The following is a 10,721-nucleotide window of genomic DNA, read 5'->3' as shown; positions in this document are numbered from 1 at the left end:
CACAGCGGGGGGGGGGGCGGCCTCAGTCGTTTGGAAGGGGACACCTGGCTACCACTAGCCCAAGGCGACTCCCCCATAGCAACTCGCCCCCATCACCGGGAGGCAGAGTGGTTTCAAGGAAAGAAAGAGCACAGGCTGTGCCTTCAGACAGACCTGCCTCCAGTCCCGCCTTCATCACTTACTGTGTGATCTCAAGCAAGGTAGTGAAGCTCTCTGAGCCTCAATTTCTCCTTACGTCTAACATGCAACTAGTACTTGCCCCCTCACAGAATTGCTGCTGGGCTCAATAAGGTACCATAGAACCTAGCTCAGTGCCTGGCACAGAATAGGGCCCTCGGTGTTACGTCTCTTCTCTCCAGACTGAACACCCATCCCCTGGAGGTAGGTTAGCAGGCCCCCAGTTGTGAATCTGCGCCTGAGCCTTGAAGGAGTGGAAGGGTGTGTGTCCTTCCCAGTCCCCACTGAGGGTTCTGCAGGCAGCCAGGGAAGGTAATTCTCCAATCTTGCCAGGAGACACAAACATTCCCAGCTATCTTTTTTTCTCCTCTCAGCTGCCCCAGCCCCCTGCAAGCAAAAACAGCTATATTGTTTTTTTCTCATTATAAAAGTAATCCATGCTCATTATAAACGATTCAGGCATTGTATCAGATTCTAGGCAGGCAGATAGGTATGAACATCTGCTGGTCCCTGGGGCCCCAGAGCTGAGCAGAAAACTCTGGAGGGGAAGTGAGGGGGAGGGGTGCCTCCCAGGGAGACTGTAGTTTTTACGTGTGTGAATTGTCAATGCAGAGAGAATATATTATTTTCTAATTTTAAAAATAACTCACTGTTCTTTTTCTTATTATAAAAAACAATAGATGTTCATGGACTAAAAGAAAATTTCAGACAAACAGAAAATGTAGAAAATAAAAATTACCCACAATTCCACCCACCCTCAAACAATCCCTGTTAATTCTTTGGAATATACCCTTTTAAACCTTCTTCCATGACTAGCTTTGTATATTCATTCTTTAATAGAACTAGAACCCACCTTGCTGATTTTCTCACTTACTATGTAATTATTAATACTTGGGGATAATAATATTTTTTTCAAAAATAATGCTTGCTTATTAAAAAATTCCTACACACATAGTGCAAAGAGGAGCTTGCCTCTGTGTCCTGTCCATTATGTCCGATCTCCTTCTCCCCCAGTTCCCTACACCCCACTGTTGGCAACTTAGTGTGATTCAGGCTTTAAAAGGAGTCCTTGTCTGAGTGTAGGAATGGTGTCCACGCCCGGGGCTGTCACCCTCACCATCCCTGTTCCTCAGGAGCCGAACGCCAACAGTGTGGCCTGGAATACCCAGTGTGAGGACATGCTCTGCTTCTCTGGAGGCGGCTACCTCAACATCAAGGCCAGCACCTTCCCCGTGCACCAGCAGAAGCTGCAGGGCTTCGTGGTCGGCTACAACGGCTCCAGGATCTTCTGCCTCCACGCCTTTTCTATGTCGGCCGTGGAGGTGCCACAGGTAAGCCGGGAGCCTGTCAGCTCTTAGCCGGGGCAGGGCAGATGAGACCAGGAAAGCCAGGCTCCTCGTGGTGCCTGGGAGGGACTGGGGAGGAGAGAGGAGAGAGAGACTAGAATGGCAGCCGTGACAGCATGGAAGGCACTCTGGACTTGAACCTGAACCCCATCTCCACCCTTTGCAACCTGCGTGTCTTTGGGCAAACAGCTCAACCTCACTGAGCCTCCATTTCTTTCTGATCCTCCTTTCCTGGGAGGGGCAGGGAGGGGTATGCAAGGTTGTCTGGCAGCAGACAGCATGTTTTACTGAGAGCCGTGCGTGGGACAGAGTGGAACAAGCTGGCAAAGCTGGGAGTCCAGCTGGGAGTCCAGCAGGGCGTCCGCATGGCGTGTGAGGGGGTGGTGTGTGCGTGTGAGAGAGAATATGGGTGGGACGGGGCGTGGGAGCCGAGGTCTGTTGAGCCAGAAAGGGAGCGTGGGACTGTCTGCACCCGTCCCTCAAACCAGGAGGAGGCCAGAACAGATGTGGGGGGTTGGGGGGAGCTGGAGTCCAGAGCCACGGAGTAGTGGGGAGGGCAGAAACAGACAGGAGGGCAGAGACTGACGACCCAAGTTGGGGCTGGCCTAACCCCAGCGGCCCCAGCTTCCTGTCTTCTCCCCAAGGGAATCGCGCCCTCTGTAGAGCTGTTTTAAAATAGAGACAAGTGCCAAGGAGAGGCTAGCCCTCAATTTCCCATCCTCGAGAGAGAATCACTCTGTACGTTGAGGCTTGTGGGATCTTAGTTCCCCGACCAGGGATTGAAACCGGGCCCCTGGCAGTGAAAGCAGTAAGTCCTGATCACTGGACTACCAGGAAATTCCCAAGAATCACTCTTTTTTTTTTTTAAATAAATTTATTTTATTTATTTATTTTTGGCTATGTTGGGTCTTTGTTGCTGTGCATGGCCTTTCTCTAGTTGTGGCGAGCGGGGGCTACTCTTCATTACTGTTCGTTGCGGTGCGTGGGCTTCCCAGTGTGGTGGCTTCTCTTGTTGCGGAGCACGGGCTCTAGGCGCACAGACTTCCGTAGTTGTGGCTCACGGGCTCAGTAGTTGTAGCTTGCAGGCTCAGTAGTTGTGGCTCGTGGGCTCTAGAGCGCAGGCTCAGTAGTTGTGGCACACGGGCTTAGTTGCTCTGCGGCATGTGGGATCTTCCCAGACCAGGGCTCGAACCCATGTCCCCTGCATTGGCAGGCAGATTCTTAACCACTGTGCCACTAGGGAAGCCCAAGAATCACTGTTAAAGATTGTAGAATATATGCACCCAGACCGTTTCTATATGTACATATAATAGATGTGTGATACGCAATTATGAGTATATGATTTTATATAAACATTTTTAAACAAAAGTGGAACCATACTGTAAATACTGTTTTGTGACTTTTGTCTGTAAGTGTTGCTCCTATAGATGAAACTTCAGGTTTACTGTACTTACTTTACTGAATGTGGATTATAATCTTCTAATTAACCTGACATTTACATACTGCAGACCCATCACTTTGTATGAATTATTGGCCATCAACTAGCACTCTGGCTTTTTCACTCAGCAATCTACTGGAAACATGGCTCCACATTAGTAAATGTGCTTCTCTAGCATTTAAAAATACTGAGGTGATTGTAGATTCCCATGTAATTGTAAGAAATCATACAGAGATCCTTTGTACAACTTGCCGAGGTGTTCCCGCTGGTAACAGTTTGTAACCACAGTACAGACTTATCACCTGTGTATGTGAGTGGTACCTCCGCCATCAGCCCACGAGGTCCCTGGTGTTAGGTTGCCCTTCTGTTATAACCACATCCCCTTCCTGCTGCCTCCATTGTTTTTAATGATTGCTTTTTGTCCTGTCACATGATGTCCACAGCTTACTCAACCAGCGCCTATTGTTCGATGGTCATGCTGTTTACAGCTTTTTCCCTATTGTAGATAGTGGGCATCTTTCTAGCTAAGTCTTTGCACCAATCCCAGTATAGCTCCTTGGTATAAATTCCTAGGAGTGAAATTGCTGGGTCAGAGGTCATGTCTATATGAAAGATTTGTAGACGTGTCTCCAGATTGCCCTTCAGCTGGGCTCCATCCGTCTGCGCCCCCTCCAGACACCTCACCTTCACTCGCGCCCCCTGCCTTGGCTTCTTGTAAAGGCTGGGGCTGGGGTCCGCTTCTCCCTCAAAGCTGATGATACCCTTGTTACTTATTGCTTTGGGAATTAATAGTGCCTGACACAGAACAGTTATTCAATAAATGGTAGTAGAATTAAGATCTGAGGAAAAGGAGAGAGAAAAAAAGAAAGCCAGAGAAAGAAGGGAGAGAGGTGGGTGGAAGCAGGGCAGGAGGAGGGGCAAGAACCGCCCCTGCTGGACTGTTTCCTCGCGGGGCTCCCCATCCCGAGCACTGGCTCCACAGCCACCAGAAACACAGTCCTCCTCCACCGTGCCAGACAGGCCGTGCTGAGTGACAGTTTTCCTCCAAGACTGCCATCGTGACCTCGAAGATAAATGCAGTTTGCTGCTGCTCCCTGGCTTTGGCCGCCAAGAGGAGCCAGCAGGGCAGCGCGGAGCTTCCTCTGAAGCCAAGTCCTTCAGATTCAGCAGCCAGAGCCCCCTTGGCTGCACGAAGGCCGTCCTGCTGATGCAGCAGGTCACTACTGCCAAGGGTTCGGAAAGGCAGCCTCGAGACAGAGGCTGTTTATCTGTCGCCTCTGCCTCCAGCCATCCTGTGGCTTTGGCCCAGAGAGGAGGGAGAAAACAGACCCGCTCTGGGGATTTCTGGTTTCCTTTCGAAATTTACATCATCTTGTGCAAGAATTGGTTAGTCAGGGCTGCCAAGTAGGGCGGCGAACCCTGGTGGGGCTTCTCAGGGCGGTGGTGACTTCATGCTTGGAATGCAACAATGAGATCAAGTAGAGCTCAGAGGGCATTTGTTCCCTCAGTATATTTTTAAAACTCCCGTTCTCAGATGGTGCCTCCCAGGCAAGCCCGAGTGTTAACCATTTGTCCTGGGCTGGCTTCTCCTGTGCTTGTCTGAGTCCCCGAACCACCCTTACGGGGCTCAGCCTTGGGGGCCAGTCGAGGGGAAGGAGCAGTGGGTTTGAGTTCTGACTCTGCCGTCTCAACCAGCTGTGACCTTGAGCCGCTCCTTTTACTCTTTGGGCCTCACTTTTCCTTGCAGTGGAGCTAAACGCACCCATCCTTCAGGTTTTGTCTGGCCCAATTCCTATTATTGTTATTATCAATCTTTAAATAGCAAACCCTACAGGACAACTAAATTGGAGCAGAGGTTGTTCACCAAAGGAGTTTAGAAAGGAAAGCTCCTTGTTCTTGGGGAGTTTGAGAAAGCTTCCATGAGGTGGTGACAGTTGATCTGAGCCCAGAAAGGTCTGGAAAGACAAAGAGGAGCAGCAGGTGTGTTTCTGTGCTGAGAAAGCACAGTGGGGAGGGAGCAGGCTTGCTTTCGCCCGGCACCTTCCCACTTTCAAGGCGCTGGTAGCCAGTGAACTGGGCAGGGCATCGTAACAGAGGCTAATGAGTTTACCCCAAACCCCACAGCTAGGATATGGCTGAGCCAGGCCGGGGTTCTAGCTCAACTGCTCCCCGCTTCATGCCCTGCTGCCCCCTTGAAGGGAGGGGAGATGGGGGGCAGGGCAGAAAAGGTGAGCATTGAGAAGCAGTCTTGCTGTCAGAGGGGAGAATAGCTTAAAAAGAAACAAGTTTCCTTCAACTCTAAAGCTAAAAAATGGGGTCGGGAATTTCAAAGATACAGGCCCCAGACAGAGACAGCAGCTCTTCCAGCTCCACATTTGGGAACCATTAGCGCAGAGGCACTGGCGGATCAGTTCCACTGCCCAGGAAGCCAGAAGGAGGGGTGCAGTCCCTTTAGCACGCTGACTGGCCTTTCGTTGTTGAGGACACCCGGACCCAGCTCACACCTGTTCTTGTGTGCGAAAGAACACACACACACACACACACACACACACACGTGGCAGGGAGGAGCACGGAACCTGGACAGCGTGCCCCCAGTCCAGCTCCAGGGCTTCCATGTGCCACTTCTGTGTCCTTAGCAGGTCAGTTGCCCTCTCAGTCTCCGGGCAGTAATCAGGGGGCAGTAATACCTACTACACAGGGCTGTTGGGACCGATCCAAAAGCACTTAGTAAACCTAAAAAAAGAAGTTATTAAGAACTGTTCACAGGTGTCATGGTGAGGCAGCCCTGTCTGGTTGGAGGGATGGTAGGAAGGTTCCCAGGGCCAGGGCACTAGGAGATGGCAGCCTTTCTTGGGAGAAGCAGGTTTTTCCGCCCTCTTCGTAAGAGGCCATCCCAGGCCCCTTCCTCAGTAACGTTGTTCATTCCTTCAGCAAACGTAGACTGAGGGCCTGCTGAGGGAGTTAAGTACGACCCCGCCGCCACCCTCAGGTTGTGCACAGCCTTATGGGGACAGACCTTTATTAAAATACAGCCGGAGTGACTTCCCTGGTGGCACACTGGTTAAGACTCCATGCTCCCAATGCAGGGTGCCCGGGTTCAATCCCTGGTCAGGGAACTAGATCCCACATGCATGCTGCAACCAAGAGTTCGCATGCCACAACCAAGGAGCCCACCTACCACAACTAAGGAGCTGGCAAGCTGCAACTAAGGAGTCTGCGAGCCACGACTAAGGAGCCTGCAGCTAAGACCCAGCGTAACCAGATAAATGAACAAATATTAAAATAAAATAAAATAAAAATAAAACCTCTTGAGGGGTCAGTGAAGACTTTACAGAAGAGGTGACATTTTAACAGGGCCTTTAAAGCCAATTAGGTACTTTGCAGAGGACGAGGAGGGGCAAAGGCATTCCAGGCAAGGGTGACATCTTGTGACCCAGCCACCCTGGAGGTGGGGAAAGCCGGTGGTGGTGGAGGGGAGGCGGGTGGAAGTTTGTGCTGCTAAATACGGTGGTTCAATACGATGGCTGTGAAAGGGGTGGCCGAATGGAAGGGCATCGGGTGGGCCGGGGTGAGGCTGAGCAGGGTGCTGATGGGTCATTGTGGCCTTGCTCTGTGACATTCGTCATTAAGTTGGTGCACACACGTGGAATCGGGCTTTGTGTGCATCTAACTGTTCCATTGCTCTGAAAGCAGTCTTCTTTCCTTTTGATGAAATCCTCCAGTCTGCTCCGATGTACCAGTACCTGGATAGGAAGATGTTCCGAGAAGCCTACCAGATTGCTTGCTTGGGCGTGACAGACACTGACTGGCGCGAGCTGGCCATGGAAGCTTTAGAAGGATTGGAGTTTGAAACAGCAAAGAAGGTAAGCGTCAGTCAGCGTGAGCTGGAATTTGGTCCTTGCAGGCTGCCTTGAGGAGGCAGATGCCTACTGTCATGGGCTCTGGGGTTAGACTGACCTGGGCTGGGATCCCAGCACAGCCACCTCCGTGAGCCTCAGCAGGTAACAGCCTTTCTGAGGTTGCTCATCCGTAAAATTAGGGTGATGACAGGCCCCATCCTCATGGAGTTATAAGGATCTAATGGATAATGCCTGTAAAGCCTAACACAGAAGAAGGGGCATCTGATAGACTGTAGCTGTCAGCCTTATGAGCGACCATCCATGCACAGCTCACAGCAAAGCCTGCACATTGTCAGCGCTCAGTCACCGGTGGCTTTTATCATTGGTATAAGCACTTACTGGTATTAGGGCCACTTATTACACAATGCTGTTTTTCTTGGCACTCCGCTAAGTACATGGGAAGAAATGGTCAAGTTCTCTGATTCTGACGGCAGTGTCACTCCACACATACCTTCATGGCATGCATGATTCATGGCCTTGATTCGTGGTGTTGTTTCCTGGCCTAGTCTATTAAAACTACAGAAATGGTTGAAAACATTTGCCCCCTTTCCCCACATTAGAAAAAGCCCAGCTCCGTCTCTGAGATGGGTTTTCGTCTGGAGCCTGAGGTGGGGAAATGAGTGGCTTCCAAACCCCCCTACCCTACTCCTCCCTCCCCTCTTTTTCTTCCCCACAGTCAATTAGCCAGGCCCTCATTTAGCCCATACTCCTGGCTGGTGGGCAAGTGGTTGCAGAAATGTGTGGTGCCTGCCCTGTGCTAGGGTGGGACTTCTAGGCCTGAAAAGAGAGTGGCTGGGGACCAGGCCGGGACTCAGCAGCCTGGTTGAGGCCCAGCTGTGCCTGCACAGGCTGGATGACCCCAGCCAGCCGCTTCTCTTGGAGCTTCAGCCCTCCCACTCCTACAGCGGGACGGTGAAAACGGGACCGACAGGCTTGTGGGACAGTGTCATTAGGCGTAACCCCCACGTTGTGAGAGGGGTTCTAAAGCTGGCAGTGGTTGTACAAATGCCAACCATTATTACAGCAAGCAAAATCACCGTGATACGACAATTATCTGTATCCTAGTTTTAGATCTGGTTAGCATAAGAAAAGTGGTAATAGAGGAGGGCTATTAGGAATTCTTAAGAATTCAGAGGGAGGAAGCAAGTCCATCGAGGGAGCTTCCCTCTCCTGCCCCACCCAGAAATGCCAGGAGAGATGAAGAATGACAAAGGATTCCTAGAATGTGTTTTGTTTGTTTGGTTTTAGCCTGGAATGAAATTAGAAGTCTTCCGGAGAGATTGTCAGTTCCTTACACCCAGCAGCTAAGCATCAGTCTCATCCTAGCGTCAGCCAACACCGCCAAGCATGGTGCCATAGACCATTAGGCGCTCAGCAAACGTTCGAAACGTTTGACGCAAACTAAACTGGAACCCCTCCTCCCCACCCTGTATCCTCCAAACGCTCCCTGAGAATAGAGATTATTGTGTGAAGCCCACAGACTTTAACCATAGACTAGAACTTGATCATTTTATCCAAATTCCCATTCCCCAGCCTTTCTTTTTCTGCTTTGCCCAAGTCTCAGGCACACGGGGGTGGAGGGTGGTTCCCGGCGATAGGCCAGTGCCTCCACTAGATGGCGGAGGAGAGCCGCTTCACACCTGGGAAGGCAGCCCCAAGCAGAACTGCAGATGCGGCCCTGTTCCCACACTTCCCTCTGCTTGAGGTTATCCACGGGCCTTGTGACTCAGACCGCTCCGACCAGGGCACCCCTCACTCTGCAGAATGTGTCAGGGCTGAAGAAACTCACGTTTCTCACGGTGACAAGTCCTCAAATCCTAGCAGAGCAGAACTAGGAAGGCCGTGGAGAGGACCTCGCTAGCTTGCCCCTTTCCATAAGGAAGTTGTTGGCAGCCTGGAGGCGGGCAAGGGTTAGGTTCAGGGCCCCCCAGCTGGAAGGTCTCAGAGCCAGGACTGAGACCTAGAATGCTCCTTCTTTCCTCTCTGCCACCTTGCCAGACACCCCAGGCTTCCCCCTCATGTTGCTTTCAGGAAGCCCAGATCTAGACGATAGCTTGTAAGCCCTCCTGTGTGGAAAATGGGTGCTTTGAGCCCTCATCCCTTTGCTTATGTGATGCCTGCCTGACCCTTTCAAGGCACCCCTCTTCAGGTCCCATCTGTCAGGTTCCTACCCTGTGATGCTTTGCTTAGTCCAGCCTCCAGCCTCCTGCCCCTGCCCGTTTCCAGTGAATCTGTGTTCTCCAGGGCATCTAGTTTGGAATTGTATAGCTCTTGGCTCAGGGAGAGTTCATGATCTGTTTAATCTGCCTGCCTCCCCTTTTAAAATATGGGCCCCTGAATCACAGAGGGGGGACAAGGGCCAAGTCATGGGTCCCCAGCCCCTGATAGGATGCCTGGCCCTGCAGGATGAAGAGATAAAGTCACATTTTGGTCGTCTGTGAGGCAGCCAGAGGCCGGATGACCTGCTAATCTCCTGGCTTTTTAGGTGGAGGATGTCATGCAGCTCAGCAGAGAGAGCAGTCGGCCAGGGTTGTTGTTCTGCATTTTAAATTCGAAGGCTCCTGGACCTGCTGCCTCCTCCAGGCATGTGTCAGCCCATTTCATAGGGGACGCTGTAGAGAAGCCCGCCTGGGAGGAATTAAATGGGAGGAGATGCTGGCAGCAAAGCCACATGAAGATCCGCCTGACAGGGTGGGTTATGTTCCTCTAAAACCCTTGCAGAATCTGAAAGCAGCACAAGGGGCTTAGCTAACATCAGTTTGCTTGCAGAAGGCTGCCTAGAAGTTTCTAGTAGCCCATGGGTTAAAATCTCTGGCTTTACTGCGAGTCCAACGCAAGAGCTCCACTTTTAGGATTTACATAAGAGTTTGCCTTCCAGAGACTTGGAGTGATTCATTCCCTACCTCCCCCTTCCTTCCCGAAGCCATCTTTGTTCCTTCTCAGCTTTCCCCTCTTCTCCTCCCCCTGTGCCGGCACCACAGGCCCTGTGTTTGTGCCCTGACCGGGAAGCAAGGCTGTCTCCTGTGCTCCATCCTGGTCACTGAGGTGAACGCGCGGCCTCTCCTCCATCAGCACGTCCCCCCACTCCCACTCCTGTGCTGCTGCCTCAGAGGCTCAGACCAGCCTGGTCTTCCCTTTCGCATAGAGATTCCTCCAAGCCAGCCGCGTCACTAACTGCAGTATCCGAGTTTTGTTTACCTCGTCCCAAAGTGAGTGATGCCGCCAGGGCTTCTTTGCTGTTCCTCATATGGACTAATCCCAGGGCTAAAGCCACGCTTCCCTGGGTGGCAGGACCCTCCCAGTACACACGGTGATTCATCAGTGCTTGTTTCTTTCCCTCCTTACTGGCTCACTTTCTAAAGCTTGACTCCCACCCCCAGCCAATCACGCACTTTTGAAGCCCAGAAGGCAGCTGATTTTATTCTTTCATTTCTTCCCCTGTAGGCCTTCACCAGAGTACAAGACCTCCGGTATTTAGAACTCATCAACAGCATTGAGGTAAAAGATGAAGCGTTCTTGATTCTCAGGGAAGTGCAGATGCGCTGTCTGTGGTTTGCAGGCGGCTCTTCCAGCAGGCGAGGGTCTTGAGGACACGTGGACAGAACCCACTGGTGTCTGGGCGTCCGGGCCACAGCCTTGCTCTGGGGGGCAGAGTGCCACGTGGGGGGAGCCAGCACGTGGGAGCCGGGAGTACAGTCTGTCACTTGTTAGCTGGGTGAGGCAGGTGGGTCCCCAATCTCTCAGAGATTCGGTCTCTTGTCTGTGAAATGGGATGAGACCTGCCTCACAGGGTTGCTGGGAGGATTAAACAGTTCTCAGTAACCGGATTTCATCCTCGCAGTGGCTCTTAGCTTGCTACCC

At 51.8% G+C, this 10,721-nt stretch overlaps 1 protein-coding gene across 6 annotated transcripts in view; it reads left to right on the top strand.

Annotated features, from left to right (window-relative positions):
* IFT122 (intraflagellar transport 122) overlaps positions 1–10,721 on the top strand; it is a 78,895-nt gene that overhangs the window by 33,208 nt on the left and 34,966 nt on the right. For all 6 annotated transcript variants that reach the window (XR_003004712.1, XM_024756441.1, XM_024756440.1 and 3 more), the window contains 3 exons: positions 1,311–1,508; positions 6,684–6,824; positions 10,305–10,358. Coding sequence is in view for 5 of the 6 variants with exons in the window: in XM_024756441.1 (XP_024612209.1) it covers positions 1,311–1,508; positions 6,684–6,824; positions 10,305–10,358 (393 nt within the window). In the remaining variant the exon portion in view is untranslated. The remainder of the gene's footprint in view (positions 1–1,310; positions 1,509–6,683; positions 6,825–10,304; positions 10,359–10,721) is intronic.

This window comes from Neophocaena asiaeorientalis, unplaced genomic scaffold (assembly GCF_003031525.2).
Source record: "Neophocaena asiaeorientalis asiaeorientalis breed wild unplaced genomic scaffold, Neophocaena_asiaeorientalis_V1.1 scaffold392, whole genome shotgun sequence".
Taxonomy (NCBI): domain Eukaryota; kingdom Metazoa; phylum Chordata; class Mammalia; order Artiodactyla; family Phocoenidae; genus Neophocaena; species Neophocaena asiaeorientalis.
Note: the sequence above shows the minus strand (reverse complement) of the source record. Positions and strands in the feature narration are given on the sequence as shown.